General features: G+C 39.3%; 1 protein-coding gene across 1 annotated transcript; it reads left to right on the top strand.

Annotated features, from left to right (window-relative positions):
• Positions 1–12,772: 12,772 nt before the first annotated feature.
• Positions 12,773–14,422, top strand: LOC104590989 (uncharacterized). The gene has a single exon (XM_088893816.1). The coding sequence runs from the start codon at positions 12,773–12,775 to the stop codon at positions 14,420–14,422; it is 1,650 nt and encodes a 549-aa protein (XP_088749942.1).
• The last annotated feature ends 7,008 nt before the right edge of the window (positions 14,423–21,430 follow it).

Raw genomic sequence — 21,430 nt, forward strand, 5'->3', positions numbered from 1 at the left:
CTAAGTGCAAGTGGGAGTTGTTAGACAGTATATGCCCTTAGCCCCAATCAGAATGATGTACCTTATGACATTTAATGTAAATGAATAAAGTACATATTTGATTCATGTTATTATGGTGTGTTTTTGTGTAATACCCTTAAACTAGACACATGTGAGACTCGTGTTAGTTTAGAAGCTTCACAGCCATTGGATAGATCTGGGGAGATTTATCCTACCAAGGCTGACACTGATGTGCTGCCAAGTTGGTTGGGGTAGCTTGTCTCAGCTGCTAGGGTGAGACCTGAGGTACATGAAGTGTGGGTTTTCTTGAAACCCTGAACCGAACCAGAATTCCAGTATTACCTTGGACCTTGTAGATAGATGGGCAAAACTGGAATGTTACACCTGACTCCTAGACTCGATTATGATACTGCACTAGGTGTCGGATTGGGTTATCTTTGATATGCCAATCAATGAGATCCTTAGAGGGGGTCAAAACCTGGGTATGTTGGGACAATCTGAGAATTCATCTGAGTGGGTGATCATAGTGACAGGATCAGCCCCTTTGTCGGATAAAGTGAATGATTAGGGATGCACTCTCTCTGATGGAAACCAAAGTTGCCGGCAGCCGATTTCAACCGTTGAAATTTGTTTTGCAAAATATATTTATATTTTAGGGATACATCACTAAAATCCTTAAGCGGTTGTGCAAAAGGAAAAGTATGGTATGGATCTTTCAAAGTTTTAATGAAAATCCTAACCATTTCTTCCTTGGGTATGGGGTGGCACAATTTAGATGCCATTTCACGCTAGTGATAGGCATAGTCTATGAAAGACTCTCTACGATTCTGAGTCATGGACTCAAGATCTACTCAATCCGATACTAATTCCATGTTGTAAGAAAAACAGTCTAAGAATACTTCTGATACTCCTTTCCATGATTTCTTTTTCTCTTCTTCAATATTGGCAAACCACATTCTAGCACTCACAGTCAAGCTCTTCTAAAACATCTGGATTAGAAGCTTCTCATCGGAACTATATTGAAGCATATCACCACAAAAGACTTTTAAGTGAGTCTGCAGACAACCTTTTCCATCATATTTCTCAAAGTCAAGTATCTTGAATTTCTTGGGCAACTTGTCATTTGGGTATAAGCATAATTCCTTGAAACCTGCGATTCCGAAATTATGCACTCCCTTCACTTGTCTCATTTCTTCTTTTAATTTTTCCAGATCATCCTTCCTTGGGGTTTGGGACATAGGTGGGGATGGTGTAGTAGTAAACTTGGGGTCATCATCGCTGAAAACACAAAGGGTTTGATGAAGCAGTAAACACAAAGGGAGAGGGTGTAAAGGTGGTATTGGGTGTGGCGGATGTCAGGAATGGAGAGGACATAGAAGGCAGGAAAGCTGTTGGCACGCTCAGAGGTGTGAAGGTAGGAAATGTCCTCAATGCCGGTGGTTCTAGCCACAAATTTTCTTCACGAAAGGTTGAAAACTGGGTTATCACATCCTGTAGCTTCTCCCGAAGTTTGAGGTACTCATTGTATGGGACCGAGGCTGGTATCCTTGAGTCTGGCGAAGCAAACAAAGACCTAGATGAAGGGGCAATTGTAGGGTCATTCTTAACTGAGTCTTGTGCCATGGCTCGGGCAACCGATAGGGTAACTATGTGATAGGTCGAAAGTTTAAGATTCCCAATGGTGCTTTCTTGGTAACATCACTTAGTTAGCAACTGCTTCTTTCTTTATTTTGCTCTCACTCTCTCTCTCTCTCTTTCTTTGAATTTCTTATTATTTTTTGAAAATTTTGTGTTTTTTTTTTTAATTTTGATCATTATTTATTCTTTATGCTTTTGCACTTTTTAACCTTGACTTTTTATTGCTTATTTTTTATTTTTTATCATTTATCTTATTTTATTTTTTAATTCTCATTTTCAATTTTCTTTTTCTTATTGTTTCTCTTTCTTTTGCTTCATTTATTTTTCATCATTTTTTTATTATTTTTATCACTTTTGGATGATTTTTTTACTATTTAATTTTTAATTGTTTATTATCTGTTTTTGTTTTTGTTTTTGGATTTTTAATTGTTGATTGACTTGATCTGACTTTTTTATTTGATTTTGTTTTTCTTTTTCTATAATTACTTCTCCAAAGGAAATAAAGCTAATTAAAAAATTTGGTTTCTTTTTCCTTATATTTCTTATTTTTAATAACTTTTTTTAGATTATTATTATTATATTTTATATTTTTTATCTGTTATGAGTTTGCATTATATCTTTTTGTTTTTGTTTTTGATTTTTTTCTTATATTTATGATATGATTAATCTTTCTTAACTACCTAAAGGAAATATGCAGAGTTTTTCTTACTCAAGTGATTTTGTTATTGTTGTTGTTGTTGTTTTTTATTCGTTTTTTCTTATTTCCCTCTTTTTTTCTTCCTTCATTTTTCATTTTTTCTTTTTTCCATTTTTATTTTGTTTGTATTTCTATGTTTGTTGATTTTTTGAATTCCTTATTTTATTAACTTATTTCTTCATATATTTGTATTTTTTAAATTGTTAATTATTATCATATAATTGACAATTTATTTGCATATATTACCCTTCCACTAATAGCCTTCATTTATTTGCATTCTCTTTCCTTCTTATCATATATAACCCTTCCACCGATAGCCTTCATTTATTTGCATTCCCCCCTTATCTACTACATAGTAGATCAAATGACTTAACTCAAGCTACTTAGATCAATAAGACGAAGCAAATAACTACTTAATCCAATACAACTAAACCCAAGAAACAAAATCTAAACTAATAAGCAATTAGCCATTAATATAATAAATGAAATAGTAATCTAGCATTAGCCATAACAAGATTGATATAACAAATAACACAGGTTAATAGAATGAGCAGGATGACAAGATTACAATGATAATCATCCGAGAAGAAAATGGATCAAGCAAACATGAAAGAAAGAAGAGCTGGAACTGGTTCAAGGAATCATCATTGCTTCTACTTACTTACTGGTGTGATTCGGAAGCGTGTCGTTAAGCACTTCAGAACAATAGTTTAATATTTATAAAATTTTCCAACTCTCAAACAAATACTAATGCAGTAAATGGGTGAGAATAGGTCGAATCCACAGGGAAGTGAGGGAAAAATTAATATACACTCAAATCTGGACAAGAGAACACAAGAGGGAAGTGCAAAAATATAAAAATTAATTAATTAAACTTAGAAAAAATATAAAATTGGAACAGTACTAAAAGTTACAAGTGTAGAAACATAAATAAATTAACAAAAGAAACGAAACAAAAATTTGTAATCCAATCAGAGGTAGCAGTCTCCAGGTCTCTCCTTTGACACTCGAACTTCTCGAGCTAGGCCTTCCATCTTACCTGGCCGAATTGCAGATCTGCAGAAAATAAAACGAAGATCAAACAAAATGAAAATAAATTGCAAAAAGTAAATAATGAAATTGGAATTGAAAGAACAAAAATTAAAACTAAAATGAAGTAAAAGTGGTTGGGATCCGATTCTAGAGGTGGCAGTAGTGGTGTTGGCGAATTGCAAGTAGGAACCCCTCCTCTTGCCTGGGCGTCCTCCTCTTCCTCTGCCCTTGAACTTCTCAAGATCAGCCTTCCATCTTACCTGGGGGTAGAATCCAACCCTTTCTCAGGAGCCCTAGGGTCCTTTTTATAAAGAAGGGAGGATAGAATTGGGACTAGAGAGAAAGAGGGGGGTGGCAGTTGGGTTTTAGCAAAGTTATGGGTGCCGTAGGATTTCTAATGGAGGGTTAGGATGGTTTTGGGGAGATCCTAAGGCTAAGAATAGAAGGAGAGAGTGCCCAATATTATGTAGGGCTGAGATTTGGGTGCCCAGAAATGAATGGAGGAGATTTAGGCGCCTAGGATTGAAGGGAGGAAATTAAAAGAGATGGGTGGTGCCCTAGAGTGGAAGGCTAAGATATAAGGGGTGGGAACTGTGATTCTTAAATCAGCGAAGAGGAATGATGGCTTTATATAGGTGTGAGTGATTAGAGACCTCCTATAATGGGTCCCAGATTCTCGTAGAGTCATTTCCGTTAAGTTGGGAGAGAGTAATGATGTCTGTTATGTAATCTGCGCAGAAGGCTCAGGTCCGTCTAATTGACTTTGACGCGTGTGATACGGATAGGCCGACCTAACGGTCATCTCATTAATATTCCAGAGAACTCAATTTGGCAATGAATCTATTTGATAAGTCAACGAGCATTCCTTATAGGTCGTTGATAGTACCTTTCTTGGCTCGGTCAGTCCCTGAGGTAGGTCGCTCCTTGCTCGAAGGTCCTTTAGGTCATCCAGGCAGAGGTACTTTAGGTTGGCCCTAGCGAGGTGGGACTAGTCGACTTGCTGAGGTGATCTGCTTAGTGAACACTGAGGTATCACTTGGAAGCCATGTGTCATGATGTAATTCAAAGGACCAAATTACGCCTCATCATTTGCCCCCCCCCACTCCCAAGTTGACGTCAGCTTGGCGAAAGGAGTAGGTCTCAATATGGTAATTTGTCTGGTTGGCTCGTAAGTTGCATGGTTCACGCACTTGATCTGGCTCAAGGACAAGCGAGACTGTGGTAAAATTTGAATTTCAAAATTTTGAAACGGGTGCACTAAATGAGCACACAAAATTCAAAATTGAAATAGTTTGCGCACGGTTTTGCCTTCTTAGCCATCGATTCGCTAGTAGTGTGCCTTAGTCGTCGATTTTTCTTCCCAACAAACTATAAATAGGGGGTTCCCACCAGGGTCACACTCACATAGTTTTGAAGCTTTCACTGAGGGAGAGGGTGACTGGTTGGAGGAGAGCTCTGTCGGAGTATTGCCATTCGTTCGCTTGTCAAAGCCTGTTTGTCGCCGGTCTCGGCTTTCTCTCCCCGAACAATTGGTGAGTCCATTTCCCTTGTAGCAATGTCTTCAGGTCCTTTTGAGGGTAGATCTTTGAATTTCCATTGGGTAAGAGAGGAAGCCTCGTCGCAAGATCAGGAGGGTTCTCGAGCCAAGACTTCGATGTCTCAACCAGAGGTGGAGGTGAACACCCAAGAGGTGGAAACTTCGTTTGGTCATTCTGAGTTGAGTGGTGATTATATGGTAGAGTTGTACACTGCATACCAAATACCTAGCAAGTTCGACTGTATTCAACCCGACCCAAATCAGTATCCATGGAGTCACAACTGAGATGATGTCTTTGTGTTTGAGGAGGCACTGGTCGACGACCTCCATTTTCCTTTGCACCCACTTATTCCCATGGTGCTTTCATTTTGGGTGTTTCTTTAGGTCAACTCCATCCAAATGCTGTTCGGACACTTGTAGGGTTGATATCCTTGTGTCATCACCTAAACTTCCCCCTAGATATAGATATTTTCTCTGGACTGTGTAGTATGAATAAGGTCCCCAACGTGCCCTATTGTTTTTACCTGCCCTTCCGCTGAGGTTACAAGCTATTTGAGGACTTTCCTTCTAAGGTCAAAGATTGGAAGAACAAATACTTCTTCCTTTCTCATAGAACTGGTTGGAATATGGATACCATATGGCAAAGGGATTGCCAAAAGGTTAATGTAGAATTTGATGATGATCTGTAGCTTGAAGTTCAATGCCTCATGCGTTGGCAATTTCAAGTAGAGAATTTCTTAGCCGAGTATATGCTTATACGGGCCGGCCTAAGTCATGTAGGTAGGTCGGTCAACATGTCCTTTGTATTTGTTTTAAAACTTGATTTTAGCTCGGCTAATATTCCCTTTGTCTTGTTCAGATATGGCGAGTGAAAGAATGGTAAGATCCATCATATGGACACCAGAAAGGTTGCGGAATGGGTGGGCGAATTTCAAAAATTTCTTGCCATTCTTCCAACTGGGAATCATATTCCCTGAAATTTCCAGGATTTATCTTGAATCAAAACCGAACCAGTTCTGAACCAAAAGAGAAGGGAAAGGATATACCTGATCTGGAGAAGGAGTATCTCCCAACGTCGGTGTTCACGCCCAAAGAAAATCCCAAGAACTGCTCCCACTGAAGATGACACAGTGATGATGGAACAAAACCAGCAGTGTTCGTCCCACGAACCAGGTTCTTCTGAAGAACTCGATGGAAGCAGTGAGCACCACATACAATCAAGAACTTTTCTTGATCTTTCCTCACAGAGAACTCGAACTGGAAGTAGATGGCGGCGGCTGCTGGAGCAGAAGGCTAGAGAAGAAGATGGCAAACTGCTTTTCTTCTCTAGGGTTTCTTTGAGATCCAATCTCTAGTTGTAGAGTGTTCTCTGTGAATTCCCTTAAGGTTCGAATTCCCTTAAAACCTCCTTGGTTGCTGATTGCTCTCTCTCAAGGCTGAAGCTCTCTTGGAGGATTTGATGATGCCCTCGGGTGCTAGTCCACCCCCTTTATATAGACTTAGGAGGGAGCTATTGTTAGACAGTTTTGTATGCCCTTAGCTTCAATCAGAATGATGTACTTTATGAGTTTATTGTAAATGAATAAAGATACATATTTGATTCATGTTCCCTTGGTATGTTTCTCTGTAATACCCTTAAACTGGACACTTAATGAGACTCGTGTTAGTTTAGAATGTTCACAACCAGTGGGTCGGTCTGGGTAGTCCTATCCTGACAAGGCTGACACTATGGTGCCACCAAGTCGGTTGGGGTGGCCTGTCTCAGCAGCCAGGGTGAGACCCTAGGCACATACAGTGTAGGATTAATTGAATCTTTGAATTGGACCAGATTTCCAGTATTGCCCTGGACCTTGGAGATTGATGGGCAAAACTGGAAAGTTACACCCGACCCCTAGACTCGATTATGATACTACACTAGGTGTCAGATTAGGCTGTCTTTGATGTACCAATCAGTGAGATCCTTAGCGGGGGTCAAAACCTGGGTATGATGGGACAGTCCGAGAATTCATCTGAGTGGGTGATCATAGTGACAGGATCAGCCCCTTTGTCGGACAAAGGTAATGATCGGGGATGCACTCTCACTGATGGAAACCAAGACTGCCGGCAGCCGATTTCAACCGTTGAAATTTGTTTTGCAAAATATATTTTATATAAGATATAAAAGTATATATGTATGGTTTCTAAATTGTTTGCAAGAAGGTTTTAATTCCCGGGATCCATATAAGTGGAGAGTGCAACACTGTTCCTTGCAGCCGAGGGAGAGGTCCTCTCTTGTCGGGCAGTGTATGATCATTATGGGCTGAGAGGAATCCTTCCCACTCCTTTTTGGTTCAGATCTGGTTCAGTTTATGGTTCAGAATTGATCCTTGAAAATATGATTTTCTAAATGGGGAATACGATTCCCAGTTGAAGGGAGAGAAATTTTTGAAATTCGCCGCTTATTCCGCAATATTTTGGGCGTCCATAGGATGGATCTCTCATCCCTTCAGTTATCTCCTACTCCTCTAAGAAGTTCTTTCCCCATTGGGAGTTTAGTTCTCTAATAGATAATGCTTAGATTAGATCTAATCTACTCCTATCTCTTAACTGGTAATCTTAATCTCTTTTATCTTTCTAGAAATACAATAGAAAATTGAATCTGATAGGACTCTTTGATGTTTCTTATTCTTGCATTTGTATTGGGCTTCTTCAATGAATTGGGCCACTGCAAGGCTTCTCTGTGAACTGGGCTTCTCTACGAACTGGGCTTTTGCTGCGAACTGGACTTCTCTACAAATTGGCTTAGACTTCGGGCTCATTTTGGACCTCGATGCATCCGAATCTATGAAATCTCAAAACATGAAAGTTGTAGAGTTTTTCCTTATATTTCCAATGCATCTTGAATCATCCCAATCGGAGTCCAGATAGGAGAGTTATGCCCAGATTACCGCACGGCGCTGAAACTGTGCAAAATTACCCGATTAGCCTTGTTTTTTACCTAACGCCTTCTTTCGTGCCCTAAATCGAAATACAAGAATAGTGAGTCCAATTAGTTACTAAATAAGTGTAAAAGACTGAATATTAAGGGATAAAAATATGATAGTTTTTATTCTCATCAATGTTGCTTCATCTTCGAGTGGGATCGTGGCTCCTTAGCTAGAGCTATAGCTCCATTGTTGTTACACAATAGTGGAATGGGTGATGTACTGGATGGAACTATTCCTAATTCCTTAATGAACTTCTTCATCCAGACTACATCTTTAGAAGTTTGACTTGCGATAATGTATTCGGCTTCGGTTGTGGAATTTGCGGTGGAACCTTGTTTGCTGCTTTTCTAGATAACTGCACAGGCCCCCATCGTAAGGATGTACCCAGATTTAGTCTTTCTATCATCTAGATCTGACTTGAAATTGGCATCAGTATACCCTTGGATCTATAGTGAACTACCACCGAATACTAGACAAAACTCTTTTGTTCTTCGAAGGTATTTCAATATATTATTCACAGTTGTCTAGTGTTCCTGTCCTGGGTTAGACTGATATCTATTTACCACACTCACTGCTTGAGCAATGTCAGGATGAGTGCACAACATGGCATACATGATGCTCCCTACGGCTGAGGCATAGGGAATCTCCTTCATGCCCTCAATCTCCTCGCGAGTCTTGGGAGACATACCCTTGGAGAGAGTGACTTCGTGCCTGAAAGGAACATTTCCTTTCTTGGAGTTCTTCATACTGTATCTTTTGACAATTTTGTCAATGTAAGTAGATTGGGATAGTCCTATTATCCTCTTCGATCTATCTCTATAGAGTCAAAGTCCCAAGATATAGGTGGCTTCTCCAAGATCTTTCATGGAGAATTGCTATCAAAGCCACACTTTCACCGTAGTTAACATTCCTACATCATTACCAATGAGTAGAATGTCATCTACATACAAAACCAAGAATGTAACCTTATCCCCACTAGTCTTCCTGTAAACACAGGGTTCATCCGGATTTTGCTCAAAGTCAAACTGTTTGATAGTAGAGTCAAACTGGATGTTCCAACTCCTAGAATCCTGCTTCAGTCCATATATGGATCGGTTAAGTTTGCATACCATGTGTTCCTGACTTGCAGCAATGAATCCTTGCGGTTGCTGCATGTAGATATCTTCAGTATGATCTCCGTTTAAGAACACGGTTTTGACATCCATTTTCCAAATGTCATAGTTATGGTATGCTGTTACAGCTAGCAAGATCCTAGTAGACTTCAGCATAGCCACTGGAAAAAAGGTCACCTCATAGTCGATTCCCTCTTTCTGAGTGTACCCTTTCGTCACAAGATGAGCTTTATAGGTCTCAATATTACCATCCGGGCCCTTCTTTCTCTTTTAAATCCACTTGCAACCAATTGCTCTCACCCCAGAGGGTGGGTCCACAAGAGTCCAGACCTTGTTGGTCTCCATCGAGTCCATCTCGGCTTTCATGGCATCTACCCATTTCAGGGAATCTATGTCCAACATAGCTTCCGTATAAGTCATGGGATCCTCCTCACTTGTCATGGCTTCTACCAAGTAACTTTCTTGGTCATAGCCGTATTGAACTCAAGGCCTGGATACCTAGGTAGACCTTCTAGGCTGAGTATCTGGAGCTTGTGGGACATCTCCCACTACTCCTGGGCTCTCCTCATCAAGAACAACTTCTTGCTGAAGATTCTCTAGGATGTAATCTTCCTCTAAGAAATAGGCATTTCGACTGCAAAACACCTTTTGTTCTTTTGGATCATAGAATAGATAACCTACGAAGCCTTTGGGGTAACCTACAAATAGGTAACAACTGGTCTTGGATTTTAGTTTGTCAGCATTAGTTCTTTTAACATGTGCCGGACAACCCCAAATCTTCAAGTGTCTCACACTTGGTTTCTTACCAGAACAAAGCTCATAGGGAGTTTTTGGAACGGATTTGGTTGGAACTTGGTTCAGCACGTAAACCATAGTCTCCAATGCGTAACCCCAAAAGGTTGTAGGTAATTCTGAATGGATGAGAAGCTAATTATGATACTATCCCTTTGTCCTTTAAGTAGTCCCTGAATTCATTAGAGAGATTCCACCTTGATCTGATCGAAGGGCTTTAATTTCTCACCCTAACTGTTTCTCGACTTATTGTCTGAACTTCTTGAAATTGTCAAAGGATTCAAACTTATGTCTCATTAGGTACACGTAACCATACCGAGAATAATCATCGATAAAGGTTATGAAATAAACGTGCTGATTATGTGTCCTAACATTTAGGGGACCACATACATTAGTATGTATCAGGTCAAGTGTGCCTGTAGATCTTTCAGGCTTACTTTTAAATGGCTGTTTCGTCATCTTACCCTGAAGGCAAGGTTCACAGGTTAAAAGATCTTCTACAATTAGAAAATCCAAAGGACCATCCTTTACCAACTTTGTGATATGATCTATGTTAATGTGGCCAAGTCAGTAATGCCACAGGCATGTGGGACTAACTGTATCACGAATTCTTTTCTTGGAGATTATTTCCGACGTAGTTTCGGTAATGTTGGTTTTCAGAGAAGGATGGAGAACATAGAGACCATTATCAAGTTCCCCATATGTTAGGAATTTGTTATTCCGTTTAATAGTAATCACATTACTAAACAAAATAGAATAACCATCTATGCACAACTTTGAGACAGAAATCAAATTTCTTCTTAAATTAGGTAAGAAAAGACAATCTTTCAGTACAATAATCCCTTCTCTGAAAACTAATTCTACAGTGCCTTTGGCCGTAGCTGCAACAGTTGTAGAAATTCCCAAGTAAAATGTCACTTCTCCATCACTCAATCTTCTACTTATCATTGAACCCCTGTAGTGATTTACATGCATGAGTCGAAGCCCCGGAGTCAATACACCAGGTAGCAGAAGTGACCAACATGTTGGTCTCTATGATGAAAGAATCGAACATACCTTGTTTCTACGTCTCTAGGTATTGAGGACAATTCCTCTTCTAGTGGCCGGTCTGCTTGCAGAAGTGACAGACATTCGATGCCTTATCTTTCTTCTGCATTTTGGTTTTGCTACCTGATGAAAACGAAAAATATCATATTTTTCTCACTTAATATTTAGTCTTTTATATTTATTTTATGTCCAAATGCACTCATTATTCTCATATTTTGGTTTAGGGCACGAAAGAAGGCGTTTGGTGAAAAACAAGGCTAATCGGATGATTTTACATAGTTTCGGCACCATTCAGTTATCTGGGCATAAATCTCGATTCCGAACTCCGATTTGGAAAATTCAAGAAGAACTGGAAAGATAAGGAAAAGGCCCACAACTTTCATATTTTGGGTTTTGACGGATTCGGCTCGAATCGAAGACAAATTCTGGCCCAAAGTCGGAGCAATTTCACAGCAAAGCCCATTTCACAATTGAGGCCCATTTCGCAGAAGAGCCTGGAAGCAGCCCAAGTTGTCAAAGAAGCCCAAGTCGAATTCAAGAACCAAGAGTCCCATTAGAATAGAAGTTGAATGTAATCTTAAGAAAGAGAGTCTTATCAGATTTAAATTTTCAATTGTAATCCTAGAATGATAAGAGATTGAGATGAGAGATAGGATAGGATAAGTTCAGATCAGATTAGGGCTTTCTAAATTTAAGGTTAATCTCCTAATGGGAGTTGGAAAACAGCCCTCTCCCAAAAGCTATATAAAGGGGGGCGGACCAGCACTGAAGGCACTCAACCTTGGAGAGAAGAATTAAGCAAGCAAAGAGAAATGAAGTAGATTTGGAGCAGCCGAACCTCTCTTTCTTCTCTCTTCTCCTCTCTTCTTCGTTCTCTGATTTTCTTGGACTTTTCGCCATGACCATGCATGGCTAAACTCTTGTACTTGGTCGAAGGAAGTAGAAACCTTAGGATTCACCAACTGTGAGATTTAATTTAGTTTTCATTGTTTAATTCATGTTTTGGGTATCAAATGTTCTTCTATGTTCATATTTATTGTTTGTTAGATCCTAGGAAGAAAAGTCGAGTAAATTAAATGCAACCGCTTGTGCTTGTGTTGTTTAAATTCATCGATCTCTAATGCTTAATGCTATTGCTGGATTAAATTCTTAACGCTTGTTTAGGGGTTGTTCAGTAGTAAGGGTTAAGAGGATCACTTGTTTTCCGATTAACTAATAGTGGGAAGATGTAGGAAAATAATTCCTATGATGAATATCCAAAGTCTGAATTGATTTATCATTGCATCGATGAACAGTAGCGTGATTCTGATGGTGGATGTTATCCTAGACCAAGATTCGTTTCTTGATTTCTCATTTAAATTTCGTTCCCTTTAATTTTGATTTTCTTTATTTTAAATCTGATTTTCGTTACATACACCCCCCTCCATCTTTGATTCATGTAGCACATAATTCAGGTTAGATACTCCCTGTGGGAACGATCCCTACTCGCATTGCTACATTTCATCTTTATGAGTAGAGGTTTATTTTTGGGTGCCTACGACAACACGCCAAATTTTAGCGTCATTTTCGGGGAGTATTCTAATCAATTTTTGTGCTTCTCGTGAACATTGTTTCGTTCTTGAAATTTTTGAAAAAAAAAATTTTTTAGTATTGTTTGTTTTTTAGCATAGATTATTTTCTATTTTGTTTGTTTGTTTTCCTCATTCTAGGTTTTCTTTTATTATTTTTATTATTATTATTTTTTTTATGGTATGTCGTTTAGGTTTTATTAGGTTTCCCTTAATTTATGCTTGAAACCTGATTTTCTAAGAAGGGTAATTTGCAATTCGATTCGGAAATAGAAGGGACTTTGCACAGGTTAAGGAGAGAAGCTCGGAGTCATTCCGAGGAGAACGATTCTGCCTTGGATTCTCTATCTGTTAGCGGATCTGATTTGAGAGAAGAGGACATCATGGCTGGAAATCGAACCTTGAAAGAGCTTGCTGCACCGGATTTAAATCAGCAACCCTTATGCATAACTTTCCCTGCTTTAGACGCTGATGTTAATTTCGAATTAAAATTTGGATTGATACATCTCTTACCCATTTTTCATGGTCTTGCAGGTGAGGATCCTCACAAGCACTTGAAGGAGCTGCATGTGGTATGCACGGGCATGAAACCCATGGGGGTAACTGAAGAGCGAATCAAACTGAGAGCCTTCTCATTTTCTCTGAAGGATTCGGCTAAGGATTCGACTAAGGATTGGTTCTATTTTCTACCCTCCGGGAGTATTACCACATGGAACGAGATGAAGAGGCTATTCCTAGAAAAATACTTCCCAACTTCAAGGGCGGCCATCATCAGAAAAGAAATTTGCGGTATAAGGCAATACAACGGGGAGTCCCTACATGAATATTGGGAATGTTTTAAAAAATTATGTGCAAGCTGTCCCCATCATCAAATCAGCGAGCAACTACTTATTCAGTATTTTTATGAGGGACTTCAACCTACTGATAGGAGCATGGTTGATGCTTCTAGTGGAGGGGCCTTAGTAGATAAAACCCCTGAGGCCGCAAGAAATCTGATTGCAAATATGGCGGCCAACTCTCAGCAGTTCGGCTATAGGCTTAACCCTCCATCAAAGCATGCTAACGAGGTAAACATCTCTTCCTTAGAACAACAAATTGCAAGTCTGACATCTCTTGTTCGCCAAATGGCTGTAGGTAATATTCAACTGGTGAAGGCTTGTGGGATATGCTTGGTAGTAGGGCATCCAACTGATATGTGTCCAACTCTTCAAGAGGAGTCCGTTGAACAAGTGAATGCGGCAGGTGGTTTTCTAGGGCAACTGCAAAGGAAACATGATCCCTATTCAAACACATATAACCCAGGATGGAGGGATCACCCCAATCTCAGCTATGGGAACCCCCAAAACCGCCAAACTTTTCAGCCATATCAGCCGCACCCCTCTAGACAACAGCCAGCCCAAACTTCCTATACAGGTATGTCTTTAGAGGATATTGTTAAAACTCTTGCCACTAACACCTTGCAATTTCAGCAAGAGGCGAGGGCCAATATCCAACTTTTGGATAATCAGATGGGACAGATGGCGACGAAAATTAATCAGTTAGAGGCACAGTGTTCAAGGAAATTACCCTCTCAAACGGTTGTGAACCCAAAAGAAAATGCAAGTGCGATCATTTTGAGAAGTGGTAAAGAGGTGGAGACTCCAGCAAGGGCAGCCCCTGCAGTGTTGTATCAAGGAAAGGAGAAAGACATCGTTCCCAATAACGATGAAGTACCTAAGCGCAAGTTTCCTCCTCTTTCTGATTATAAATCGGTACCACCTTTTCCTAATGCTTTAGTAGGGACTAGGAAGGATGAGCAGTTCAAAGAATTTTATGAAACTTTCTGTAGATGCGAGGTAAACATTCCACTCTTAGATGCTATTAAACAAGTGCCTCGTTATGCTAAATTTCTGAAAGAATTGTGCACACATAAGAGGAAACAGAAACTAAAAGGATGTGAAAAGGTGAGAGTAGGGGAGAATGTTTCCGCAGTTATTCAAAGAAAACTCCCTACAAAGTACGTTCACTATCCCCTGCGTGATAGGCAACACTAGAATTGAGAAGGCCATGTTAGATTTAGGAGCTTCTATCAATGTCATGCCGTATTGCATATATTCTTCTTTAAAACTTGGACCTTTAAATAAAACTGGTGTTGTGATCCATTTAGCTAATAGGTCAAATGTCTATCCTAAGGGTGTAGTTGAGGATGTTCTTGTAAAGGTAAATGATTTGGTTTTTCCTACTGATTTCTATGTGCTTGATATGGATAATGGTGATCTAACCACTCCTATTTTGTTAGGAAGACCATTTTTGAAGACATCCAAGACTAAGATAGATGTTCATAATGGCACACTCACCATGGAATTTGATGGTGAAATGATTTGGTTTTTCCTACTGATTTTTATGTGCTTGATATGGATAATGGTGATCAAACCACTCCTATTTTGTTAGGAAGACCATTTTTGAAGACATCCAAGACTAAGATAGATGTTCATAATGGCACACTCACCATGGAATTTGAAGGTGAAATTGTTAAGTTTAATATTTATGATGCCATGAAATATCCTACTGATGATGATCCTATTTGTTTTGTGGACGCGATTGACTCTTTTCCATTAGTAAGCACCTTGAGAAAGAGGAGCCAATGTTGAATGCTGTTTTGCAGGAAATGATTGCAGCATTGGATAATTCCCCGGAGTTACCACAGTTAGGTAATGCTCCTAATATTATGTTGCCGGTTTCTGATAAGAGACTTTTACCCTATGTTTTGCAGGCCCCCATTCCAGAATTGAAGCCTCTCCCTAGTCACCTCAAGTACGTATTCCTTGGAGATGGAGAGACATTACCGGTGATCATCTCTATCAGCCTTAGCGCACCACAGGAAGAGAAGCTTGTGCAAGTTCTTAAGGAGCATAAGACGACTATCGGTTGGATGATTGCGGATATCAAGGGAATCAGCCCGTCTACATGCATGCACCGCATCTTGCTTGAAGAAGGAGCGAAACCTTCCCATCAACCACAAAGAAGGCTGAACCCGATTCAAGTGGTCCCCAAAAAGACAGGAATAACTGTGGTGAAAAATCAGAATGATGAATTGGTTCCCACCCATATCCAAAATGGGTGGCGGGTTTGTATAGATTATAGAAAATTGAATGCTGTAACCCGCAAAGACCACTTCCCTTTACCTTTTATTGATCAAATGCTTGAAAGGTTAGCTGGTCATTCTTACTATTGTTTCCTTGATGGCTATACAGGGTACTTTCAGATTGCAATTGCTCCAGAAGATAAAAAAAAGACAACATTCACATGCCCATTCGAAACTTTTGCATACCGCCGCATGCCCTTTGGCCTTTGCAGTGCCCCTGCCACTTTCCAAAGGTGTATGCTAAGCATATTTTCAGATTACATTGAAAACATCATAGAAGTCTTTATGGATGATTTCACAGTTTATGGAGACTCCTTTGGCAACTGTTTGCATAACCTTAAACTTGTTCTTCAAAGATGCATAGAAACTAACCTTGTGCTGAATTCTGAAAAATGTCATTTCATAGTTGAACAAGGTATAGTTTTGGGTCATGTTGTTTCATCTAGGGGAATTGAGGTAGATAAATCTAAAGTTGATATTCTTCATTCTTTACCTTACCCACTAGTGTGCAGGAAGTTCGTTCCTTCCTTGGACATGTAGGTTTTTACAGGAGATTCATCAAGGACTTCTCCAAAACAGCATTACCCCTATGCAGGTTGCTACAAAAGGATGTGGCTTTTGAGTTTAATGAGACATGTAAGAAGGCCTTCGATAGGCTAAAAGAATTATTGACTTCTACCCCAATCATTCAGCCCCCGACTGGAATGTTCCCTTCGAGATCATGTGCGACGCAAGTGACCATGCCGTAGGCTTCGTTTTGGGTCAAAGAATTGGGAAAGCATCTCATGCCATTTATTATGCCTCAAAAACTTTGAATGATTCTCAGAAACATTACTCCACCACTGAGAAGGAGCTTTTAGTTGTTGTTTTTGCTTTAGAAAAGTTTTGGTCTTATTTTCTTGGTACTAAAGTCATTGTCTATTCTGATCATGTAGCTCTTCGTTACTCAATGACAAAAAAAGAGGTGAAACCAAGATTAATAAGATGGGTACTACTCTTGAGCGAATTCGATTTGGAGATCAAGGACAAAAAGGGTGCAGAAAATCATGTGGCCAATCACTTGAGTCGTTTGGTTCATGTGGAGGATGAACTTCCTCTACAAGAGACGTTCCTTGATGAGAAATTATTCTCGGTGAATGAGATAGCACCTTGGTATGCGAACATTGTAAATTATCTGGTCACTAATGCTTTGCCATCCGATTTGTCTAAAGCTCAAAGAGGTAAGATCAAAAGTGATGCCAAATACTATGTGTGGGATGACCCATACTTATGGAAGCATTGCGCAGATCAAGTGATAAGAAGGGTGTACCTGAAAATGAGATTGTTTCTATTCTAACCTTTTGCCACTCTTATGCTTGTGGAGGTCACTTTGGAGCTAAGAGGACAGCAAGAAAAGTGCTCGAATGTGGTTTCTATTGGCCATGGTTATTTTGAGACTCGTATCTTTTCTATAAGTCATGCAAACATTGTCAAAAGGCAGGTAATATATCCCAAAGGAATGAGATGCCACAAACCCCCATAATGTTTTGCGAAATTTTTTATGTTTGGGGCATCGATTTCATGGGACCTTTCCCTGTATCATTGGTTATGTTTACATTTTACTTGCTGTCGATTATGTCTCGAAATGGGTGGAAGCCAAAGCCACCAAGACTAATGATTCTATGGCTGTTACAGGTTTTATCAAGACTAACATCTTCTCCAGGTTTGGGATCCCAAGAGCTCTGATAAGTGATCGAGGCACTCACTTTTGTAATCGAACTGTGGAGGCTTTGCTGTGACTATACCATGTGACCCACAAAGTGTCAACCGCCTACCATCCACAAACTAGTGGAAAAGCGGAAGTGTCAAATTGAGAGATCAAGTCCATCCTTGAAAAAACGGTCAATCCAAGTAGAAAAGACTGGAGTTTGCGGCTGGATGATGCTTTGTGGGGCATATAGGACTGCATACAAGACACCCATTGGTATGTTGCCCTATCGATTGGTGTTTGGGAAACCATGCCACCTTCCAGTCGAGCTGGAACACAAGGCTTATTGGGCTATCAAGAGTCAATATGAGGATGGAAGAAAGTGGAGAACACCGTAAGTTGCAACTACAAGAGCTGGAGGAGATTCGAAATGATGCCTACAAAAGTGCAAGAATTTACAAGGAAAAGACGAAAGCCTTCCATGAAAAAATGATCTCCAGGAAGGAGTTTAAAGTTGGTCAGAAAGTCCTTCTTTACCATTCACGGCTTCGTCTATTTCCGGGTAAGCTGCATTCTCGGTGGATTGGACCTTTTGTTGTTACTAATGTTTTTCCTCATGGTGCAATTGAGATTCAAAGTCTAGCAACTTCCAAAGCATTCGAGGTGAACGGACATTGATGAGAGGAGAATTTATCATATTTTTATCCCCAATTACTCTGTCTTTTATACTGAATTAGCACCTAATTGGACTCATATTTCTGTTCAGGGCATGAAAGAAGGCATCAAGAGCAAAGAAAGACAAATCGGATGATTTTTCACAGTATCGACATCGTTCAGTGATCTGGGCCTAACTCGTGTCTCCGAACTCCGAATGGGCTGATTCAAGACCCACTGGAAAGATAAGAGAAAAATCCACAACTTTCATATTTTGGGCTTTCACAAGAAGGCCCAATCCGCAGCTGAAGCCCAATTCGCAGAGGAGGTCTAATACGAATCCAAGAACAAGAAACTGAGAAGAGTCCTTCCAGATCTAAATTCTTGATGTAATCTTAGAGAGATAAGAGGATTGAATTCATTAGATAAAAAGATAAGATTAGAATTAGGATAGGACTTTCTATTCTTGTAAAGATCAACTTCAAGAGGAAGTAGGAGACCACCCCCTCCCCTTTAAGTTATATAAAGGAGGGGGCGGACCAGCTTTAGGTATCACTCAATCTCTGGAGGGGATCACGAATTGCATTGAGCTATCAGTCAAGAGAGGAGAAAAGAAGTCATGAAAGAGAGGAAAGGAGATCAAGAATTCAAGAAATCTCAAGAAGAAGGTGGCGACAAGAAGAGGAGATCTCAGCACCATGGACAAATTCAAGAGTTCTTTCTTTCCCTTTGTTTGCTTTAATTCTCTTATCATGAACTGATTTGTTTCTTGCTAGGGCTGAGGAAAGCCTAATTATGTTAATGAATATATTTTTATCTTTATGATTTATCCAAGATTGTGATTTTCATATAGTCTATGAATTATTGTGCTTAATGCAATTAAGAGCTTGACCACCTCTTAATTGATTTGAGTTATGTGAATGAATCGAGAGAGGAATTCACTTAATCGTCTGAATAATTCATAGTGTGAATTGAATGGTATATAGATATATATATACATGATTCATCTGAATTTCATGGTCTTTTTGGACTTAATGCACTCCCATCTTGAGAGTTCTACTCGAGAGATCGAAGGGCTACCTGATGGCCGTAGGTTTAATATATCTCGAGAGAGAATATTAAATAAAATTGGAAAGACTTTAGCTTATGAGAATGACAACTAATCTTGGTAAATCGAACCCATAAATATTCATTGCATTGGTTAGGTGGACCAAAAGCCCTAGTGATTCCATCCTTTGCAGATTCGATTAGTGATCACTTTCATTTTTATTTTCTTATGCTAATTTTTATTCTCAATAGTCCTTGCTCAATTCTGAATTTCGGTTGTCCAGATAATTAGGGAAGATTGTGGTTCTAATACTTATTTTGTTAAATCCCCGTGGGAACGATATTTTATACTACTTGATAAATAGTGCACTTGCTAGGGTTATATATTTATAGCTATCAAGTTTTTTAAGTGTGGGGGATTTGATGAGAGGAGAATTTATCATATTTTTATCCCCAATTACTCTGTCTTTTATACTGAATTAGCACCTAATTGGACTCATATTTCTGTTCATGGCATGAAAGAAGGCATCTAGAGCAAAGAAAGACAAATCGGATGATTTTTCATAGTTTCGACCTCATTCAGTGATCTAGGCCTAACTCGTGTCTCCGAACTCCAAATGGGCTGATTCAAGACCCACTGAAAAGATAAGAGAAAAAGTCACAACTTTCGTATTTTGGGCTTTCGCTGATTTGGCCTGCATTGAAGTCAAATCCGGGCCCGAAGACAGGGCAATTTCACAAGAAGGCCCAATCCGCAGCTGAAGCCCAATTTGCAGAGGAGGTCTAATACGAATCCAAGAACAAGAAACTGAGAAAAGTCCTTCCAGATCTAAATTCTTGATGTAATCTTAGAGAGATAAGAGGATTGAATTCATTAGATAAAAAGATAAGATTAGAATTAGGATAGGACTTTCTATTCTTGTAAAGATCAACTTCAAGAGGAAGTAGGAGACCACCCCCTCCCCTTTAAGCTATATAAAGGAGGGGGCGGACCAGCTTTAGGTATCACTCAATCTCTGGAGGGGATCACGAATTGCATTGAGCTATCAGTCAAGAGAGGAGAAAAGAAGTCATGAAAGAGAGGAAAGGAGATCAAGAATTCAAGAAATCTCAAGAAGAAGGTGGCGACAAGAAGAGGAGATCTCAGCACCATGGACGAATTCAAGAGTTCTTTCTTTCCCTTTGTTTGCTTTAATTCTCTTATCATGAACTGATTTGTTTCTTGCTAGGGCTGAAGAAAGTGTAATTATGTTAATGAATATATTTTTATCTTTATGATTTATCCAAGATTGTGATTTTCATATAGTCTATGAATTATTGTGCTTAATGCAATTAAGAGCCATAGACTCAAACATTTCTATGAAGGCTTCTGGGAAGAGCATGTGGAACAATTGGACTTAGAGGACCCGATTTATGATGCTTAAAAATAGGGAAGTTTTTTTTTTCCTTTTTCTTTTTGTTTTTTGCATTTCTAGTTTAGTTTTTCTACCTTTTCTTTGCATCTCACCTCACATTGGGGACAATGTAAGTTCTAAGTGTGGGGGAGGGGATTTAGGTTAGAATTTAGATTGCGTTTTAAATTTTGATTTAGGTTGTGTTTTTCTGCATTTACTAAAAAAAAAAAAACTCAACTCTTTTGGAATCGATTGAAACAGTGTTCTAGGACAACTCTTGTGGACTTAGTGAAAAAATATGATTAGGGAATACGGGATTCACCTGAAGCCATCCCTTTTTGAGCTAGTCATAAATCCAGGTTTAAGTAAATAGGGCAAATATTTTACCATTGCTACAAACGGTAAGACGGAGCATAAAATGCACCTACCAACCAAGTAACTCAATAGTAGGACAGAGCATAAAATGCACCTACCAACCAAGCAATTCAATAGTAGGGCGAAGCATAAAATGCACCTACTGACCAAGTGGGATGGAGCATAAAATACACCCACTGACTAAGTCCTAAAAGTGAGATGGAGCATAAAATGCACTCACTAACACCAAGGAGAGGAAAATGAAAAAGAGAGGAGATAAAAATATTTTCCCTAGTTTACTACCTGGTTTGTAGTAGCAGGAATTGGATTGGTTGATGGGTGAATCATGTATAACCTGGTCATGTTGATTTAACGGTTTGCAATAGTTAACCTAGAACATTTGTGGAAAAAAATGAAGGAAGATTGAGTTTAAAGATTGGTAGAATAGTTTGCTAAGTGACTTAAGTTCCGTCCTGTCCGGGGACGGGCAAGGTTTAAGTGTGGGGGATTTGATGAAAATGAAAAATATCATATTTTTCTCACTTAATATTTAGTCTTTTATATTTATTTTATGTCCAAATGCAGTTATTATTCTCATATTTTGGTTTAGGGCACGAAAGAAGGCGTTTGGTGAAAAACAAGGCTAATCGGATGATTTTACACAGTTTTGGCACCATTCAGTGATCTGGGCATAACTCTCGATTCCGAACTCCGATTTGGATAAGTCTAGAAAAACTGGAAAGATAAGGAAAAGGCCCACAACTTTCATATTTTGGGTTTT

Source organism: Nelumbo nucifera, chromosome 8 (genome assembly GCF_055504915.1).
Source record: "Nelumbo nucifera cultivar China Antique chromosome 8, China Antique-T2T, whole genome shotgun sequence".
Taxonomy (NCBI): domain Eukaryota; kingdom Viridiplantae; phylum Streptophyta; class Magnoliopsida; order Proteales; family Nelumbonaceae; genus Nelumbo; species Nelumbo nucifera.